The sequence below is a fragment of the Galeopterus variegatus genome, unplaced genomic scaffold, assembly GCF_000696425.1.
Source record: "Galeopterus variegatus unplaced genomic scaffold, G_variegatus-3.0.2 Scaffold4164, whole genome shotgun sequence".
Taxonomy (NCBI): Eukaryota; Metazoa; Chordata; class Mammalia; order Dermoptera; family Cynocephalidae; genus Galeopterus; species Galeopterus variegatus.
In genome coordinates, this window is record NW_007730275.1 from 164,584 (window position 1) to 186,456 (window position 21,873).

General features: G+C 49.5%; 1 protein-coding gene across 1 annotated transcript in view; it reads left to right on the forward strand.

Annotated features, from left to right (window-relative positions):
- LOC103602474 overlaps positions 1–20,776 on the forward strand; it is a 59,449-nt gene extending 38,673 nt beyond the window's left edge. The window contains exons 6-8 of the mRNA XM_008586877.1: positions 7,971–8,108; positions 11,565–11,613; positions 20,643–20,776. Of these exons, the coding sequence (XP_008585099.1) occupies positions 7,971–8,108; positions 11,565–11,613; positions 20,643–20,776 (321 nt within the window). The remainder of the gene's footprint in view (positions 1–7,970; positions 8,109–11,564; positions 11,614–20,642) is intronic.
- The last annotated feature ends 1,097 nt before the right edge of the window (positions 20,777–21,873 follow it).

A 21,873-nucleotide genomic window follows, 5' to 3' on the forward strand; every position in this document is an offset into this window, starting at 1 on the left:
GTTCTCAAGTGATGCTAATGCCGCTGGCCTGTAGACGACACTTATAGCAGTTAGGGGCTGGAGACAATGTGCCTTGTTTGTGATGTGTGTCCCTGCCTTCCGACATTGCACATGCCATCGATCGTGAGAGGACTTCCCAGAATCAGCATGCTGCTCTTTGGTTTTTGAACAATGGTTAACCGTGATGGGTTCACTTTATGCATAAATGTCATGAAATTACTCTTCTTTAAAATCAAATCATGTCTGAAAGGGCTTCCCAGATACGAGACTGGAGGAAGGGGCCTCCAATGTCGACCCACTGCAGTTCTTGTCAGGTGCTGGGTCCATGGTGAGCTTACACGTTATTAATGACATGGAGCATCTAATTCTGTAACCTTCCATTTCCAGTCAGTCTTAGGGAGGGATTCCTGGAACCGAGGCCATCTCTGTCGTAGGGACTCTGTCATCAGGGATCAGTGATACCCCATTTTATCAGAAGAGGTATTACTTATGATGGCTTTGCTTATTTGCTTACCTAGGACATACATTCATCTGCTGGTTTCTTGACATCAAATCCCTCTCTCAGGAATTCCTGGAGGAGGCTTTTTTGTTTGTTTTTTGAATTGAATCTGCCTCAGAAGGAAACTGCATGGTTCCAACCTTGGGGTTTGGACTTTGGTGTCAAGGCCATATCTAGGTCCTGGGACCAAGACACGGGAATGGAGGCCGCAGTGTGCTTTCTTCACAGGGTGTGAGCACATGGCTCCCTGACCCTTGGGATACAGCTCAGCCTAAGCAGAATCTTCTGGAGGCAAAGACGGCGGTGGGGAAGAGGCCATGGTTTTCATTTCAGAACTATTCAGGGATATTTGAGGAGAGGTTATCCGTGTTATGTTCGCTTTATTCATCATGAATAATACATGGTTAACCTCTTTTTGAATATCAAACTCTGCCTCGGAGGGCCGCCCGCACAGGAGACGTGAGAGTGTGTTCTTTGTGTGAGCTGGGAGCCCCCCATTCAGGGCTTTGTCAGGATGCCTCCTGGAAGGGAGGCCAGCGTTGTGAGGGAAGCCCTGGTTTGCTTTGCTGTGTTTGTAGTGAACATGGTGTGTTTTTACAATTTGCACGGAGTTGCCACCCTTTCAATGCTGACCTGCTCCTGATTGGTGAGCATGACCCCTGGGGTAGAGCTCTGCCTGGTACTGACCCTCCAGACCAGTCCTTACAGGGTGGCCTCCTTGTGGAAAGGACATGGTTTTCTGCTCCATTGGGATACTCGAGGAGAGGTTACTTCCTTCACAAAGACACCTCTGAGGACAATCTGTTTTGAAGGATCAAGCCGCACCCAGAATGGCTCCCTGGATGCAGATGTGTTAAAGGTAGGCTGACTTTGGCTCTAGGCCCTGCTCCTCACCAAAGTCACTGCCCCTAGGTCTGTTTCCTTCTCATGTAGACTCCGCAGGACACTGCCAGGCATCACTGGGGCTTCGCTGTTCTGCCACTTGGCACTTGAAGATACTGGCTCTGTGCTGGGTTCCCTTCGCTCCCTCCCAAAGGAGACCTCACAGCTGGTGCCTGTTTGGCCCTGCAGTGCTGCCTTGGAGGCTGCCTGCACCCGCACCCAGCTTGGGAAGAGAACACAGGCTTTGGCAGGTCTTCTGGTTATGGGGAAGGAGGCTGTCCAGATGCCCAGTTTGGTGGAGGATGGAGTCACCGAGGCCCCACCACCTTCAGGATGTCATCCCTGTGCCTTGAGGATAATATCCTGGAGCTGATGCAAGGCCCTGCTGCTCTGTCCTGATGACTTTGCTCTATCTGCGGTGACCAGCATAGCCGAGCCCTGGGGTGGATGCCTGTTGGGGTCACCAGCTTCACAGTAAGAAAACTGTCAGCCTTCGCCTAAGGTATGTGCATACGGAAGTGACTGGGGCATGCACTTTGTTGACAAATGTGTCCCTTGGTCCACTAACCCTAAGAATTCATTCTATCCTCAGGAGCAGCCCTAGAAGTGATGCCAACTCAGGTGACAGGACGCCGATGTTCTTGCCAGTGTCACCACGTTGGGCTTGGTGAAGGACCACCGGGGCTGTCTTGGGTTGTTTGTGACAGTACCACACAGTTGACCTCATTCTGGCATCATGGAAGATGTGTTGAGATGTCCCCGCTGCGAGGAGGAGACCTACATCAGCACTGTCACAAGGTACACGGGGTGGGAGGGTCCCTGCTGTGCATTAATGGTGCCCAATGTCCCCTGGCCCACGTAATCCATCTTTAGGAGACTTCTGGGGCCAGACTCTTCTCAGTGCTCAGCCCCACTCCATTTCCCTGGCAGAGTTTCAGTTTGGAGTTGCTGTACTGATGACATCCTAAATGGCCCATCAGTTCTCATGCTTCCATCCTGCCCATGAGGACCCCTGGAAGGGAGAGCAACTTCAGGAGTCAGTGCCAGTCCAAGGTCTAAGAAGGGCCGATGGGATGGACAAGAGGCTGCTTGCCAGGCATACTGTTGAGCCAGGTCCTTGACCCTCAGGCTACCTGTGGATGGAGGCAGGGGGATTCCATCTCTGCCACACCTGGAAAAGTGCTGTCCCCGTAGATTCACTCTACGACACTTTCTCCATTGTAAACGTAATGCAGCACTGAAGCCTTTCTGGGTATAATTCCAACTTCCGGGAAGGGGCGTTGGTATCAGCACCTCCCCAAATACCTGAAAGGATGGTCCATTGCAGAGCCTGTGCTTGAGCTAGGATTAAGCCACGTGGTCCCCCAAGCTGAAGCATTAAGGCTTTGGATGCCTCAGGGGCGGAGCAGCATGGGGCTGACTGTGGGCCTCCACCATGTTTTAGGTTAATCACATAAGAGCTGCTGTTTTTCAGGACAAACTTCTTGGAGATGTGCCTCAGCAGGACTCCAACCGGAATGCAGGGCATTGTCTATGATAGGGGAATGGATGGTTGATCAGAAGACATACATTTTATACATGATGTATGTCAACTGATCCACAGTCCCTACCTATCCAGTAACTGCTCAGAACGGACTCTGGGAGGCCACGCCGCATGCAATATCAGTGCTATCACCTGGCACTTGGAAGGACATTCTCCTTGCTGCATTTGCTTTGTTTATTTATGCTGGGTCGTACAAGGGAGGGGCTGTGTTTTTTAAGTATTGATCCTATCTGGAAAGCTTCCTGGCAAGAGTTGTTGGCCTCAGCCCCTCTCCAGGGGCAGGCTTGCATGGTTGGCCAGAACATGTGCTTGATTTCTCCTAACCCTTAGTCCCCAGTTCATCCTTAGGAGGACTAGCTGGAGGCAGGCCAGCTCCGGTGAGGACATGGTTCACTGGTGTTAGCCTTCGGTACTTGAAGAGTGGTTATCCCTGCTGTGTTCGCTTTATTTATGACGAATCATACAGGGAAATCCAGTTTTTCAGTATCAAATACTGCTTTGGAGGGCTTCCTGGGCAGCACCCATCTTCAGGGAGGAGGTCGTGGCTTCAATACCCACTGCAGGTATGTCTGTGGACAGTCAATCACAATGCATATGCTTCCTTTATGACTCATGTCACTGGTTGAAACTGTGACCAGCATCTAATCTCTGAGGAAGGTGGTTGCCTAAGGAGGCTGTGCTTTTTCTGGAAGGGGGGTTGGACTCAGCCCCACACCATCATGGGAAGTTGACCAGTGAGAATCCCATTCACATAGAATATCTGCACCTGCTCCAAGGGAACCTCATTCTTGTGGACAGTCAATCACAGTGCATATGCTTCCTTTATGACTCATGTCACTGGTTGAAACTGTGACCAGAATCTAATCTCTGAGGAAGGTGGTTGCCTAAGGAGGCTGTGCTTTTTCTGGAAGGGGGGTTGGACTCAGCCCCACACCGTCATGGGAGGTTGACCAGTGAGAATCCCATTCACATAGAATATCTGCACCTGCTCCAAGGGAACCTCATTCTTTGGGGAAGATGACTCCCTGGAGACATGCCATCCTGAGGACGTGTTAGTGCTTTTCCCAACAGCACTATTGATTGATACTTAATTGGTCATCTTTATTGCTGTTGCTGCAGGGCAGACTCTTTTTGAGTGTCAAGTCTTGCCTGGGAAGCTTTCTGAAAGCTTCTGAAGTCTCCAGGGAAACATGGCATCTGCATCTTTCCGAGTCAGTGGAGAGTTAGTTGAGCAGAGTCTGAGCTTTGCTTCTGATGCGACTCACTTGGCTCAGTCTCTGCAAGAGGCTTATGTCCAGCCTGTCATCATAGCTGCTGCTGGGCAGGGATGTCTGCTTGGGCCATGGTGCTTTTTCCAAGGGACTCTCTCTCTCTCTCTCTCTCAAAATCTCTCTCTCTTACATCAGACTCTCTTGTTATTACCATAACTACATCGTTTATGAATTGATCAACAAGGAATGAGACAGCCATTGCAAAGACAGTGGTTAAGTCCCTAGTATATTCTAGGTGATTCTAGACCTTAGTGTAGAGCAGTGGACAAGACAAAGCCCTTGCTCTCAGGGACTTTACATTCTGGTGGGAGGGATGGACCATACAACACAAACTAAGAAACATATTTTGTCCATTGTTAAGTTTTATGGAGAAAAGAAAAGCAGGGTCAGTTGCCAAGAGGAGGCAAAAGTAGGGTGGGCATTCATGTGAAATACAGGGATCTGGAATGTTCTCTCTGGGTATAGGGAACAAGAACAAAGTGGGGGAGTCCTGCTCAGGCAGGACTTCAGACTTTATTCTTAGTGAGATGGAGGTTAAGGGAAGCTTGTGGGCAGGGAGGGCTGTATGGTCTGCATTGCAAGATCACTGACCCAAGGGTGGCGATAGAGAGTCCATCTGGAGGCTTTTGTGCAGATCTAGGGGAGAGCTGATGGAGGCTCGGACCAGGATGGGGGCCACCGTGGAGGTGGGAGACGTGGAGTATGTAGGGTGTCCTGAAGGTGGACCCAGCCAGATGTGCAGATAGACTGGGCGAGGGTAGGCAGAGGCAGGAGAGAGGAAGTGGGAGAGGGGGTGGTCAGGGGATCTAAAGGTACAACCATTGCCAAGTCAGGGCTCTGGAGCAAGGTGGCTGGTGCGGAGAGGGTGTCATTGCTGGTATTGCCAAGGCACAAGGTGAAGCAATGATGGGGGCTGGAGGGCTGGTGGAGTGGATGCAAAGGTAGTTGGAAGTGAGGATGTCATGGAGTCAATGCTGGTGGGCTGGGTGTCACGTTGACATGTTGTGTCATTGCCAAGATGAAAAACAGGAGGCAAGATGTTGTCTACCCACTGCAAGCCTGCATGTAGGAAATGGGGAGACAAACACCTCCATGAAGGGACCCGTGTCCTCTGGGGAGAGCCAGAATTCCATTGGGGTGGAAGGTGAAACTGTCAGAGAGGAAGTGAGGACACAAGGGACTTTGCTGGTGATGGTCAATGGCTCCGTGTCATGCAAGCATGGGAGGGTGGGAGATGGGTTCCCACGCTGAGCTTTTGGGAACCAAGAATGGGTTCTGAGGAATAACTGGCTTCCTGGGGTGAATTTGGGAGATGGTACCTGGTCCTTCTGGTCCTAGGTATTCAGGAGAAGGTGGGAAAGCTATTTTTGATGGTGTCCTTATTGGAATTGCTTTCTTAATTCTTCGGGGTGAGATGGGTGGTGGGTGGAGGGAGTGGGAAGGGAGTGTGGGTCTCCCCAGATCAGAAAGAGCTTGGTGAGCCCCCCTGAGATCCTCCTGAGGGTGCTCAGAGCCTGGGCTGGGCAGTCTGTCCAGGAGCACCCCACAGTGGCAGTAGGGGGCTTTCTCTGGAACTTCTCCAGCGCTGGGGCGGAGTGGCCTGCAGGAGCTTGGCTGGTGCCCTGATGTGCTTGGTGGGTAACTGAGTGTGCTCTATTGAGAAGTCCAAGGCTCTGTTCAGAAACCCTGAGGTCCACACACCCGTGAAGGACTCCTGACCTGCGACAAGCCCTCTTCTCATTCTAAACCCTGCACGTGGGGACTCAGGAACACAATTTCAACTCCAGGGAAGGGGGACCGTGTCAGCATCACTCCAGGGGAGGTGAGTGGATGGCCCCCCAAACTCCAGTGTATTCTCAGGACACAAGTCAACTGCCTCACTAATGCTGTGTCCAATCTGCCTGCAGGACAGCACTTGGAGGCTGCGCCCCTGGAGAAGTGGAAGGGGACCCCCTGTTTGTCTTGTCTCTGCTTTTCTGTGGTACTTGAGGAGAAGTTGTTCGTGGTGGATTCGCTTTACTTATGACGAATCATTCACGGACAACACTTTTTTCAGTACCAAATGCTACCTCTAAGGATTTCCCAGACACAATGGCAACTTCAGGAAAGATGGTCTTTGTGTCAACTATGTGGAGAAGCCAAGAATGGATGGGTGGCCATGGACAATGTGCTTGACCTAGCTGTAAGTCACCTGGTCTGATAACCTGAGCGTCCAGTCCATCTTGTAGGAGGTCTTCCCGTGGGCCATGACACCTCTGGGGAAGCAGCTGTGGTTCTGCCACCAGTGTCACCTTATAAGACTTTGAAGAGAGGCTTCCTGGGCCTGAGGTCAACTTTCAGGACAGATGTTGGTGTCAGCACCGTCCAGGGTGTGTGACTGGTTGACCAGAGGGGCATGCACTCTGTTCACCCTGTGGGCCACCTAGTCACCAACCCTCAGCATCAATCTCACCCCAGGAAGACCTTCTGGAGATCCTGCCAGCTTTGGGGAAGTGGCAGTGGACTTGCTGGCTGTGACTGTTGGTGGATCAGGAGGAGTCATGGTCTTGCGGGGGTGTGTTTACTTAAAATGTGATTTGCTGTCCTTGGTGGCTCCTTTGTCGTATCACAGCCTCCTTGAAATGTTGATTTCCAGTGTTGGACATGATGTTGACTTCTGATGAGGGAGGGACCTGGAGTGGGCCAGCTCCTCTCCTGGGTGTGTGACTGAATCATGCCTCACAGAGCATGTGCTTTATTTATTAGGTATGTTGCTTGGTCCTCTAACCCTAGCGTCCTGTCTCTCAGTAGGAGGATCTCCTGTCAGTGCCACTTTGTCACAGCAGCCAAGGGGCTACTGTGATGTGCTTATGCTCGGCTGGCTATGGAACAGTGTCCCCTCTTGGACAGGAGGACTAATGGATCCACCTCTGCTGCAGGGGAAGGCAGTGCCACCAGCGCCCCTTTCAGATAAGTGCACCTCGGGTGAGCATGCACTGAATGGGAGTGTATGTCACTCAGCTCGGCCCACTACCCAATGCTATCCCACCCATTCCTGACAGGACTTCTTAGAGGGGCAGGAAAGGCAATGGATTTCTCCCCAGTGTTCACATGTGGTACTTGGAGAGAGGCTGGCCCTGATGAATTCTATTCATCATGGCGAGTCATGCACGGCTCTCCTCTCTTTTAGTGTCAGATTCTGCCTCGGATGGCCTCCTGAACCAGTGCTGTTTCCAAGGTAGGTTTCTGGATGGCCGATCCCACAGCAAGTGCTTTCCTGGGGATGCATGTTACTGTCCCACTAACCCTAGTGTCCAAGGTGATCCTAAAAGATGACTTCCTGGGGCACTACCAACTTTAGGAAAGGCTAGGGAGGCCCTGACTTTAAAAAAACTTAATATTGAAATATACATGGCTAATTTATGTTTTTATTACTATCAAATTTAACCTTGGAGGGACATCTAGAAGCATCTTTTATTAGTCAGTCCTTGGAATTGAGAAAAGAACAGGAAACAGGAACCACAGCAGCCCCACACCGTCCACAGAATTCCTTTAAGGAGGTCCCAGGTTTACCAAGGAGACAGTGGTTAACCTGCTTTTGCAAATGTGTGGTTTGCTTCATTTATAATGACTCAGCTGCCACTGACATCTTGTTGTCTGCATGGCCAGCCAAATGCAGGATTAGAGTCCACACTAATCCTGGGTTGGTGACCCAGGGGTTGGCTGGAGAGCATGGGTTTGTCTTGGGAATTGAGCCACCTGGTCCACTCATCCTCAGGGTCCCATTCACCTTCAGAGGCCACTCTCAAGCTGCCAGGCTGTGTGGAAGAAGCAGAAATGCTCGAGCAGTGCCACTCATGGTACTCGGAGGGAGGTTGTCCATGGTGAGTTCGCATTATTTAATGATGCCCAGTACACGACCGACCTCTTTTTGGTACCACATCTCACCAGGTGTCTTCTTGGATCTGATGCTGATTTGGGGGAAGCCACACTTGTGCTGGTTCTGTGCCAGTGTACTTGGACATGTGGTTGGCCCTGAAACTGTTGGATAGGTACTGCTACAGTCCTGATTCTCGTCCAGTCCTCATGGGAGACATAGCCAGCTTCGGAGAAGAAGCATATGATTTAGTTTTTCACCCTCAGTGACCGAGGAAGTGCTGGTTGTCCATGATGCTTCTGGTTTTTCTTTTGTCTTTTTAAAAAGAAAATCAATAGGTACTTTCTTCTCTTTCACTATTAAATCTGGTCTTGGAGGGAGGACTTTTTAGACACGTTGGCAAATTCAGGGAAGGGGCATCAGTTTCAGCATTTTTTCTGGGGTAAGTGAATGGATGATTTACCACGTCTATTGATCTGGAGGCCATATCAAATTTGAGGACAGAGGGCAGCTCTATTTTCAATTCTTGTTTTTCTTTTCAAAAAGAATAATTATTCTACCTTATTACCATACTTATAAAAATAAATGGCACATGCTTATAATAAAAATTCAAGTGATATGGAAAGATCTAAATAAAAAAGGGAAACTACCCAATTCTCTGTGCACCCAGAAATAATCATCAAGGACTTTAGAAATTTCAAACACCTGTCAGAGCATATATGCAAGTAGAAAGGAAGATAGACAAAGAGGGAGAAAAAATACAAGTATGAGATCACACTGTACTTAATCATTTTATTAAAAATGTTAACTATAATTTTACTTTAATATAAAGAGTAAGCTAAGAGATGTCGAAAGGATTGATAAATGTTTCTTGCTTTACCACAAGAGGCATTAATTCCTGAAAGATCCCTTTAAAATTAGAAAAAAGAATTGTGTAAAACATTAAGTGGTTTGGGATCATTACTTTTTTAAACTATTTCAATTTCACTCCTAGTTCTGAAATATGAAGAAATCAGTACTCTTATACTTTGCTCCACATCCTAACTTTTTTTAGTTATACATTTTAATTTTCCACTATAAGTATTTGCATTTTGTTCTATAGCTATACTTCTTACAGATGTATGATTATAGTTCTATTTTTAAATGGATTTGACTCATTACTGACCACCAGTTTTTTTGTTTTTGGGGTTTTTTTTTCCTTAAACTGAGACTTATATTTTTCCGAGTTTTTAATTTTAATTTATCTCTCAATGGAATGGATTTTATCACTGTTTCTTCAAGAATGACTCATAGATACTACCCTTGAGTTTTTGCACATTTGGGAATATACATCTCTTTCTTTTATGCACAAGGGACAACTTAGCTAGGTATAAAATTCTTGGCCTACTTTTTTCTCAGAAGTTTGTGGATTCTGCTCCACTGTCTTCTGCAGTGAGTATTTCACTAGATCTTTTGATGTGGCTTCTCCATGTAGCTCTTACTTACCTGGACTGTGTTATCTACTGAACCTTCATATACTTGTTGAAAAGACTTTGAGGTACTATATTCTATGAGCTCTTTCATCTCTGAGAATGTCTGACCATTCCTCTTATACCTTTTCTCACCTGCCTATTTGTGATTTCAAGTTCTTTTTAATCACTTCAGTCATTTTAAATATACTACTTTTGTATTTTTTCTCAGCTTTAGGGGTATAAGTTCTTTACTTTGTGGAGTCTATTGACTCTCTCACAATGGTGCTTTTCTACATGGGTTTTATAAATTTTCATTGTGAGATTATCATCAGTTGAGGATTAAGATACTTACACTTTTTGGTTATGTTTTGTTCCCTATGCATAAGTTGCAATATAATCATTTGTATTTCGTTCTGTCTGGCACCCCAAGGATTTCACCAGTTGGGACCAGTTTTTCTACTCAATTTGTTGGCTTACGGATTCCCACACCTTATGGCTAGTGTGAATCCTCATCATACCTTTGTTCTGGAACTTTGATATCTGACAGTGGCCTCATTCTACCCACTGCCTCGGCAGAAGCTCTCCTCATTTTCCTGGGCCATTATAGAGTTTTCTGGTTCCCCTTACCATTCCAGGTCTGCCTCTCTTGTGTCCAAGGTCATATCTCCCATTCTGACTTCTACTTGGACTCCAGCCAGTGCAGTGTCCACTAGGTTCCTTGGTGACCAGTTGCATGCTTGTTTCTCTAAATTAAATTCTCTCTTCATTAGCACCTGAGGATTTGCCTTTCTTTTATTTCTTTCAGCTGTGCATGTACTTATCAATTGATTTTGACTGTGGTGGTATTTTATGCAACATTTCTCTGCATTTGTGGAGTAGAACATTTCCCATTGGCTGTTATTGCTGGGACTGAGCCTTTGAGCTGAACAATGGTATAACTTGATGTGACATTCTTGGCTCCCAGTGTCCTTCACTTAGAACTTTATAGACTTTCTCCACTGCTTTCTGGTGTTAAAACATTGTGATGGACAAGCCCAAGGACAGCCTGTTTCCCCCCTGGACATATGAATTATTATTATTTTTTTCCTGCTTAGATACCTTGATTCTTTCTTTCATCTTGAATACTGATGACTTTACCAGGATATGACTCAGTCACTATTTTTCTTTATCAATTTTTCAGAATCATATTATGCCTTCTTGATTAGTAGATGTTCCTTTGTTTCAAGGATGTTTTCTTCTGTTATTTTTATGAGTACTTTTCTATTCTGTGTGTTGCTCTTTCTTGGGTTAAATGATTTGTTTTATTTATTTTGTTATATACTGGAAGAGGAAAAAAATCTGTGTTCTGGCTCCATGCTGCCATCTTTATCTGCAAATCTCTCTATTGTCATTTGCACTGTGCATTTGTCTATTTAATATGGTTACAACCAGATGCCTCCTTCTCAATATCACCTTCCATCTTGGCAGGATGTTTTATTACAATGCCAACTTCTGGAATGGACATGGAGTTGGCACCATTTGCCAGGTATGTAAATTTACTGTTAGCAGTGGAAATGCAAGATTTTTTTTGTGTTTTTCTATGATGATGCATCTGTTAGACCATTAACCTGAAGTATGCAATCTATCTTTAGGAAGACTTCCTGGAAGTTATGCCCACCATTGAGGATGAGGACATGATTCTGAGGTCAGTGCCACACTGTGGTATGATAAAGTTTGTATTCAGTGCTGGCTCTTCTTTATGATCAGTATTGCAAAGTCAACCTATTTGTAATGGACTCTGGCTTTGGAGGCTTCCTGGACACAAGGCCTTTGTAAGAAAAGGATCATGGCTGTCAGCCTTGATGATAATGTGAAATGAGGAAATGTTCCCTGCTGTAATCAAAATAATGAATTTCTGTGCACTTGACCTCTCTACCATCAACTCCCCTGGAGGTGCTCCTTAGATACTAAGTTCTGGACTACTGCAGGGTCCAGGATGGGACGGTTGAACACCGGGCATGTGCTTTATTCTCGACCCTCTTGCAGTCAGTCCGCTAACCCTCAATGTTCACTCTGTTCTTAGGGGGACTTCCTGGAGGAGGCCAGCTTTGGAGAAGAGGCACTGACACCGGGTCAGTGCTCATGTGCGGTACTTGAAGATAGGTTATCCGTGTTGCCTTCGCTTTATTGGTGACGAATCATACACGGTTGACCTATTTTTCAGTATTGCATCCCACCTTGGAGGACTTCCTGGAGCGGAGTCTCACTTCAGGGTGGGACCTTGGTGTCAGATCCTCTCCAGGGTAAGCAAAAGGACCGTTGACCACAGCTGACCCAGCAAGGCATGTGCTTTCCTAAGGCTGTGCGCCCTGGTCCTAACCCTGTGTGTGATCTGTCCTTGGGAAGAGCCCTGGAGGTGGTGCCAACTTTGGGGAAGAAGTGGGGCTTTTCTTATCAAAGCTACTCTGTGGTGCTTGAAGAGAGGTATTCCATGATGCGTTCGCTTTATTTTTTGGCAAATCATACATAGCTGATCTTTTTTAAAGCATCATTCTGGCCTTAAAGCACCTAAGGGTGATGTTAAGGTCAGGAACTAGAGTTGGTGTTTATACACCTGAATGAACAGCTATCCTGAGAGTGTGCATATCTCCCTACACGTGCCACACTTGTGTTGATTCACCAAGGTGTGTCACCCGCCTGTAGGCTCACTGATTGTTCATGATGCCAGCTTCCTTACAGATTTACTGCATATATGACAAGAGGCCTTCCCTGCTGCTCCCTCATGTATAACAGCAGTGCTCTGCAAACCTCTCTGTTGTCTTGTCCTTCCCTGATTAGCTTGCTAGGAGTGGTGCTAATTACAAGAGACTGAAAGTGGCCTGGTCAATGGTGCATGTGTTTTACAGACAGTGTGTGTTGCTGGCTTCCCAACCCTCAGTATCCCATCCATCCTTAGGCTTGCTGTCTGGGATGCGCCGGAATTGAGTTCCCTAATCAGGTACTCGAATGGAGGTTGTCCATGGTGTGTTCATTTTATTTATGATGAGTATTACATGGCCAATCTCCTTTCGGTACTAAATTCTTCTTGCGAAAACTTCACGAGGGGAGTTCCAGCCGTCACCTGTGTAGGGTAAGAAAATTGGGTTGTTTACCCCATGATAAGTGCTGCATGTCTGACCTACATCACCCGGCCCATGTCTGGATGACCATTAGGAGGAATTCCCAGAAATAATGCTGTCCTTTTAGGTAAGACCATGGTTTTCTAGTCATGGCTACCTTTCCTTCCTTGAAGACTGATAAGTGAATAAAACACATTCGGTAAACCTTTTAGGTATGGAATCTTGGATGTGAGATACACTTTCGGGAAAAGGACTTTTGTGTCATCTCAATAGCCAGGCCCAATGGAAGGCACACGCTTCAGTTATGCAACATGTTGCGTTGTTATGACCCCCTCAGGTATCCTAATCAGTGGGGTGACTTGGAAGCCAAGCCAAGCCCAGGGAGGAGGGGGCTTTCCTCGACATGAGAATCTATGGTATTTGAAGACAGGTTTCCATGACATGATTTTGATCCTTTTAGGTATGGAATCTTGGATGTGAGATACACTTTCGGGAAAAGGACTTTTGTGTCATCTCAATAGCCAGGCCCAATGGAAGGCACACGCTTTAGTTATGCAACATGTTGCGTTGTTATGACCCCCTCAGGTATCCTAATCAGTGGGGTGACTTGGAAGCCAAGCCAAGCCCAGGCAGGAGGGGGCTTTCCTCGACATGAGAATCTATGGTATTTGAAGACAGGTTTCCATGACATGACTCGATCATCCCTGGTGCAACATAAGAGTCATTCATAGCATTTATGGCTGCCTTATGTTTGCTGGCTGGGTGAGTCATTTAGCCTGTCACCTCCCTGTGTTTCAGTTTCTTCATCTGTAAAATGGGCTCATACCTACTCATAAGGTGGGTGTAGAAACTCAATATACACGCAAGTGTTCAGACAGCATCAGGCACAGTTGAGTAAGCGTCGGTACTTATGGTGATCGTTGTTATACTGTTGCTATCTTTATTTATTGTCTTCTTGCCCACTAGAACACAAGCTCCCTGAGGGTAGATGCTCACCTGTTTTGCCCACCGTGTCTCTAGGCGAGCACAGTAGTTGCATTTGGAGCTAAATGAAAAAACAAACTTTTTTAAAAAAAAATTAAACTCTCTTTGAGGCCTATTGGAAGCAAGAAGAAATGGAGGACGTCACCCAAGCCTATGCTTTCCTTGTGACACCATCCACTCACCCCCGCAGTCCCTCCCACCCTCGGAGGATGCTATGCTCAAGGAGTCACTGGCCTTCAGGTCGGACCCCCATCCACCCCCCAACCCTGCTGGCTGCATGGACTTTACCACAGTCACACACTTAAATGGCGGCTCCCTTCTCTGTGTTAAATCCCACCTCAGGGACTTCCTGGAGGAGATACCAGCTTTGGGGACAGGACCTCGGCAGTGTTCGTGCCCCTCTAGGGTAAGTGACTGTCTGCTGACCCAAGCACGGGCCCAATCTGTGATGTGTGTGCTCACAGCCTCACCCACACCCGAAGCCAGCTCAGGAGACGATTCCTAGTGCCATGGGAGCTGGGCCATGACATACCATGTCCAGACACAGCTTAGGGGCCTCCTTGGAAGTAGTGCCAGACTTTCCTGAGAGAGGGATAGAGAGAGAGAGAGAGAGCTGGTGTCAGCAGCAAGACCCTGGAGGCCAAGCCGCCTTTGGTGAGGAGGCGTCTCGGTTCTTGCCTGTGCTGCTGTTTGATCCTTGATCAGAGGCTGCCCTTGGTGAATTCGCTTTATTTATGTGGAATCACACAAAGGCAGCTTTTGTTTGAGTATCAAATGCTGTTTGGGATGTCTTCGGGGACTCAGTGGCAAGCAAGCTCAGGGTCTACACTTCTCCCATGAACAAGAACGGAGGGTGTAGATGTGGATGTCTGCACCTCCCCGATGACAAGATTGGATGTGTATCAGAGGACACAGGCTGGGTTCATGATGGGTGTCACCAGGGACCGTGACAGATGACGGCTGAGTCGGCTCCAGTTCTCACCTCGGATCCTCTGTCTCCACGACGTCACTATTTGGGCTGTTGATCCCAAAGACATTTTGGCTGCACCTCGTTTTCCCTGAAGATATTCTGAGCTTGTGGATAAACCGAGAGCTCGCACTGGACGGGGTCAGTGAGATGCTGCAGTCCCCACCCCGCCTCTCTGTTTGTTCCTGTCTCCTTGTCTCTTTTTCTCTCTTTCTATGTCCCCACCAAATATGTCTCTAGGCGAGCACAGTAGTTGCATTTGGAGCTAAATGAAAAAACAAACTTTTAAAAAAAAAAATTAAACTCTCTTTGAGGCCTATTGGAAGCAAGAAGAAATGGAGGACGTCACCCAAGCCTATGCTTTCCTTGTGACACCATCCACTCACCCCCGCAGTCCCTCCCACCCTCGGAGGATGCTATGCTCAAGGAGTCACTGGCCTTCAGGTCGGACCCCCATCCACCCCCCAACCCTGCTGGCTGCATGGACTTTACCACAGTCACACACTTAAATGGCGGCTCCCTTCTCTGTGTTAAATCCCACCTCAGGGACTTCCTGGAGGAGATACCAGCTTTGGGGACAGGACCTCGGCAGTGTTCGTGCCCCTCTAGGGTAAGTGACTGTCTGCTGACCCAAGCACGGGCCCAATCTGTGATGTGTGTGCTCACAGCCTCACCCACACCCGAAGCCAGCTCAGGAGACGATTCCTAGTGCCATGGGAGCTGGGCCATGACATACCATGTCCAGACACAGCTTAGGGGCCTCCTTGGAAGTAGTGCCAGACTTTCCTGAGAGAGGGATAGAGAGAGAGAGAGAGAGCTGGTGTCAGCAGCAAGACCCTGGAGGCCAAGCCGCCTTTGGTGAGGAGGCGTCTCGGTTCTTGCCTGTGCTGCTGTTTGATCCTTGATCAGAGGCTGCCCTTGGTGAATTCGCTTTATTTATGTGGAATCACACAAAGGCAGCTTTTGTTTGAGTATCAAATGCTGTTTGGGATGTCTTCGGGTACTCAGTGGCAAGCAAGCTCAGGGTCTACACTTCTCCCATGAACAAGAACGGAGGGTGTAGATGTGGATGTCTGCACCTCCCCGATGACAAGATTGGATGTGTATCAGAGGACACAGGCTGGGTTCATGATGGGTGTCACCAGGGACCGTGACAGATGACGGCTGAGTCGGCTCCAGTTCTCACCTCGGATCCTCTGTCTCCACGACGTCACTATTTGGGCTGTTGATCCCAAAGACATTTTGGCTGCACCTCGTTTTCCCTGAAGATATTCTGAGCTTGTGGATAAACCGAGAGCTCGCACTGGACGGGGTCATTGTCTCCCAGGAAGGGGGCTCTATGCCTGTGCAGGGAACCTGGGGTTGCTCCCTCTCTGGGGTCTGGCAACGCGGAGCTGAGTGTGAGCAGGGCTTTATCTTCATCCTCAGCAGTGTGCCCATGCATGGCACCCTCTTTACAGTATAAGAGTTGTCTCCCAGGAAGGGGGCTCTATGCCTGTGCAGGGAACCTGGGGTTGCTCCCTCTCTGGGGTCTGGCAACGCGGAGCTGAGTGTGAACAGGGCTTTATCTTCATCCTCAGCAGTGTGCCCATGCATGGCACCCTCTTTACAGTATAAGATCTGCCTGGGTCTCATGCTCAACTTCTGGGGAGGGTCCAGGGAGGTGACGGATGGTAGATTCACTCTGGGGAGGTGATGGGACGGTTGCCTTCAGCAGTTGGGGAGGTCTTGTAGAGTGTGAAGCTCTGGCCCCTGAATGCCCAGCATCTGTACTACCCTTGGGGAAGGTCTTCTGGAAGCACCCATCTTGAAGTATCCGACTTAGTCCGAGCTTCTCCATGGTACTCGGGGAGAGGTTACCCGAGCAACTTTGCATCTGGACGACGAATGTTGCTCGGTGAACCCCTTTTCGGTATCAAATTCCACCAGAGAGGCCCTCTCGGAGGCCGCGGCACCTCGGGAAAGAACGCCGGTATCAGCACCGCTCTGGGGTACGGGGATGGATGGTCGACCAGTTGGAAAGTAATTGTTTCTAATGTACTTCACCTGGTCCACTAGCCGTCCATACCCGCTGCAGCCTGCGGGCCTGGGGGAAGCCGACTGCTCCTCAGCTCAGCGCTGTGCCTGGTACTTGAAGGGAGATCGACCGTGTTATATTCGCTTTATTGACTTCGAATAATACATGGTTGATCTTTTCTCAGTATCAAATCTCACCTTGGAGGACCTCTTGGAGACAAAGCCCTTTTGAGGGTGGAAATGGCGTGGGGGCTTTCAGGTCACTGCCTGGGCGGAGGCCTGGTCACTGAGCTGGGCTGGGCGGGGTGTGTGCTGCCTGTCGCTGTGTGTTCTCACCTTTGGTGTCCCATGCCTCCTCAGGACGGCTTCTGGGAGGCGATGCCGGCACCATGGGACGCAGCAGCCACAGTGGTCCTTGAGTTGGCGCCACTTTGGGTACTTGAGGAGAGGTTGTCTGTGATGAGTTCGCTTTATTAATGACGAATATAACACAGATGGCCTGTTTTCAGTACCACCTACCACGTGCAGTGTGTGGGGGGCACCACGCCGACACAGGGCCAGGCCTGGGGCCGGCCCTTCCAGGGTATGTGAATGCATGGGCTCTGTGTATGACATTTTCCCCATCTCTGTCAACCCTCAGCACCGAGTCCATTCTGGTAGAGATTCCTGGGGGCCACATGCCTTTGGGGGAGAGGCTGGGGTTTCAAAGTGGGGGAGGCCTGTCATGGAGCATTCCCTCTGTGTGTGACCAAGGACCCGGGTTCAGCCCATTTTCTGTATCCAGTGCCACTGAGGCAAAGGACAGCTGCCCCTCATCAGGCTCTCCCTGCTGGGGCCAACCACATGTGTGCCCTGCACCTGGGGTGCCCTCCTCCTCCCAGTTCCATGCAGACCCTGGGCAGGGTGACACTGCCCTTGGAGGAGCCCGCAGTTCTGCTTGCTGAGCACGTGGTGCCTGAGGAGAGGTTGCCCGTGGCGCGTTCGCATGCATCATGACGCACAATACACGGTCGACCTCTTTTCAGCACCAAATCCCGCCTTGCATGCTTCCTGCGGCCTACTCGTGTCCGCAGGGATGTGACTGGCCCGCCCCACTGGCCCTCGGGTGCATGGCTGGGGGCTGAGCATGTGCCTGGCTTGCCTCCATGGCCTTGTGTGTCCCTCTCCTGGAGGTGGGTGGCAGGAGGCCATCTTTGAGGAAGAAGCCTCCTCTCTCGAGTCAGCGCTGCTTCATGATACCTGGAATAGGTTGCCTGTGAGGTGTTCACTTTCTATACGATGAATATTATACAGTCAACCTCTTTCCGGCATCGAATCCCGCCTTAGACCACTTCCAGTTCGTGATGCTGACTCCAGGCAGCAGAAGCCTCTGCGCTGGTTGACCCCATGGATTTTGCGCAGGGCCTGTGGCACCTCACCTATTAGTTTTCCAACTCCAGACTGTTCTGGAGGGCTTTTGAAAGCATGACGGAATGGGCTCCCCAATTCCGGAATACTTAGTACCACCAGCTAGGTCCCTGCTTCTGGCAGTAGTCACTCCCAGGCTTTACCTCCTGAGGTTCAGTTCATATCTGCACCCCTGCCCTGCCAGGCCACGGCAAGGCTACCATAGAGGCTTGTTTTCAGCTGACCTGGAGACTTAGTGACTCCAGAAAGTGCTGCCCACACCCGGGTGGTGGGCAGGGCTCAGGGCCATTGGCGTAGTGCATGCCAATAGCGCCTCCAAAGGGTGAGCTAAGGCTGCTTGGTATTTTTTAATTGTTCCCTGGGCTGCAGGAAGTTCTTTCTGAACGGAGCCTGCATCACCCCCACTGGAAGTCTCAGCTCTGTGCATGCCTTTCCCTGCGTGGGCTTCCTCTCCTGACCTCCCCTTCCCTCAAAGCCCATGGCTGCAGCACTGCTGAAGGGGCTGCTCTCCCTGGCCTGGACCACTGGACAGGCTCCCTGTAGGGTCTCCCTCCAGTGCCCTCTCCTCCTTCTGCCAGGGAGAAGTTTCCTTTCTCGGGGATTCAGGATTCTAAAGGGGATGGAATGTCCTTTTCCAAGCAAAACTGATCTTCCTGACAAAAGCAGTCCAGCCCCACCTCTCCCTAGTCACATGCTGTCACCCTGTTGTGATTTTGATTTTCTTCCTAGCTTACTGCTCTCCAAAATTGCATGATGTTAATGTCTACTTTCTCACACCCACCGCCCCCACCCCTACACTAAGATTTCTCAGGGCAGAGATTTTTTTTCTTTATGTCTTATTCTTTGCTGTTCCCCCAGCCCTGGGACTCAGGCCAGGCCCTTATTAGCAGAATATTGAGTGTTTGTTGATTGACTAATGGAGTCCCCCAAAGCAGGGAGACTGTATCAGGTTAATCCCCAGGAAAGTGCCGGGCATAAAGCAGGCATTGAATAAGATGTGGTGACTGAGTACATGAATATGGTAATAGGTTCTTAGAGATTCTTCACATTTGTGAAATGGTGTTTGGTTTTCTAGCTCTTTCTGCCCCTTTCAGGACGGCATTTCAGAGTCTGAGGTTTATTGGAAAAGGGACAGGTCAGTTGGGTCTGGGTTCTTCTCTCTACTTTTTCAAGGGTGGGGGGAACAGAAGCTCCAAAAGAAGTGACAAGCCCCAGCGTTATCCTGCAGCTGCTGGCTGAGCGTGACCCCCCACCTCCAGCAGAGCCAGGTGCTCTGGAGAACTCCATCTGCAACAGGCTGGAGCGTGGTGTCACGGCTAATAGTTTATGCACGGAACTGACTAAATGGGAACATTTGGAGAGGAAAATTGCTGTTAATGCATCTACACATCTTTGGGATATATTAAATGTGTGTCGGGGGAGACCGACATCAGCCTTATTTAATGGCTCCAGCGTAACCATCCTCACATAAAAGCATTAAAAGGCTGGCTGCCCCTTGAGTCTCCTGGCCTCCGTGCAGGAGAAGCGCTGGGCACGCCACCTGCCACCTGAGAATTATGCATGAGGCAAAATGTCAGCCTGAGCATTCAGCAGCCTGCATGTTCCCAACTTATTTTAGGCCCAAAGACAGTGACCCTATGTCGCACAGTGCAGAATTTCATTAAAACCAAAATTACTGATTTATTTATTGTTTGAGGAGAAGAGAAAATAAACAAAGGGACTTTCTCATCTGACAAGCCAAATGAAAATGCCTGTCCCCCAAGCAGCCAGGATGAAGGTCACTGTGCACCCTTCAGACAGAGGGCCAGTTACTTGGCTCATCTCCAGGGTGGTGTGTAAACCCAGCCTCCAGTCCGAGTTCATGTGGCACACACCGTTTTCCGGTGCCTGCCATGTGCAAGGGCCCAGTTCATCCCCACCGTGCCTCTTGGACATGATTGGGATATTGACAAACTGGACCTATGTCCCCATTCCCATCTTGTTCTCAAGGGGAGATAAGAAGAAAAACAGTAGCTGCCCTGAAGAGGCATTTGCCTTGGTCCTGAGCCCCATCGGCTGTGGGAGTTCTGTTTTTCAGACAAGGAAATGAAGCACAGAGAGGTCGAGTGACTTGTCCAAAATCACCCAGCTGGAGGCCGAGTGGGGTCTGGCTCCAAGCTGCATGTTCTTAGTCATCCTACTTGTGGCAAAAAGAGTAGCTTTAGGAATTAGCCCCTGTGTCCTGTAAGACGTTAGCGCAGGCTCATCGAATCAGCCTCGAAATTTTCTGTGCATGATGAGGTAGGCTTGCTTTTCCCAGGACTTAGCTTGCCAGAATCATATTCATGGTTCTTTCCTCTGTAGCCACCCGGTGTCTCTCCAGGTGTTGCCGTCACCCATGGAATGGGGTGTTTGGTTCATGCCTGGCCTGGGGAAAGGGCTACTTGCTTTGTCAGGAGACCCAGGACATGGTGGGCAAAGGCACACATTGCTCTGGGTCTCTTGCTCCCATTTGACAGTGTTTGAGGGCTGTATTGGCTCCTGCAGTTGTGTGCAGTGACAGAGACCTGGCCCAGTGGCTGGTGAGCATGAAGCAAGAGCTCAGACCATCCAGCCCACCTGTGCCGGGTGGGACCACGCACTCCCACTCTGTGCTCCTCCCATTGACTGTGCACCTGTGTGGTCTCAGTGGCTGCTGCTATCCTGGAGACCCCCCAGAACTCCCAGTCCACATGGGACCTCAAGGATGCAGAGAACCCCCAAATGCCAGGGCTGAGCGGGACCCCCGAGTTCATTCCCCCTTTCACATCCTATGAGAGGTAAGAAAACTGAGGTCTCTGGTAGGATGCTTTGCTGTGGGTTCTTTTTTTCCTGCTGAGGATTGTCTAAACTTTGGGGTGGAAACACTGGGGTAAGAACCCACCTCCAGTGACTAAACAGTGTCTTTCTTTGTATATACCAGGGTGACCTAGTGCGGGAAGGGCTGCAAAAACACCAAGTTGGGACCTCAATGTCCAAAGGGGTGGGAGGAGGACTGTTCCCCTGCAGTAGAGCTTCTGGAAGCCAGGTCCCTTGACTCTGCATGTTGGCACATAGTAGGTGCTCAGCCAGCACCTGTCTCCCTGTATCAGATCTGGCCACAGACACCAGCACATAGTAGATGTTCAGCACATGAGGAGGGGGTGTTGAATCTGGCCTTTGTATCGCCTGGAGGAAGTGGACACGAGGCATTCAGAGAATGTTTGTGGAATGAATAAATAAAAGCATGTTCTCTTAAAGAAGCAGAAAATGCAGAAGAATCCAGGAAAGACAGGCATAAATCTCCACCAAGTGCTGCCAAGACTGCAGCTAAGGCCACTGAAAAGTCCCTGCAGATGGAGAGGGGCCATTTGTCATAGACGGGGATGGGCTTGAGGGCCAGGGAGCAGGTCGTGATGGAGGACCATTTGTCATCTTCCTATTATACCCATGCCACTCACATCATCTGCATGCACAGCCACCTGCCCAAGGGCACCAGGCCCTGAGCCCAGTGAGTGTGGGGCTGGGGGCCTGAGGCTGGGAGTGGGAAGGACCCTAAGGAGAGGCAGGCTGGGCTGGGTGAGCAGGCAGCCCGGCGGGGAGTCCACCTCCTCCAGAAAGCCTTCCCTGACTGATCCTGCACATGCAGAGTCTCAGTTTGCAGTCAGATATTCATTACTCTGATTCTCTGATCAACAGGTATTTCCCTACCCACACTTCAAGCTCTGCTGGAGCAGGGGCCATTTCTGATTTGTTCACCATGGTATGCCTGTACCCGGCACAGGATCTTGTCTGGAGAAGGTGTTGCGTGATGCCTGCGGCCTTCCTTCCCTTTGCAGGCCAAGTGCTGGACCGGGCACTCGGCAGGTCTTCAGTATGTGGACATCAAGGAGCAGAGCCTT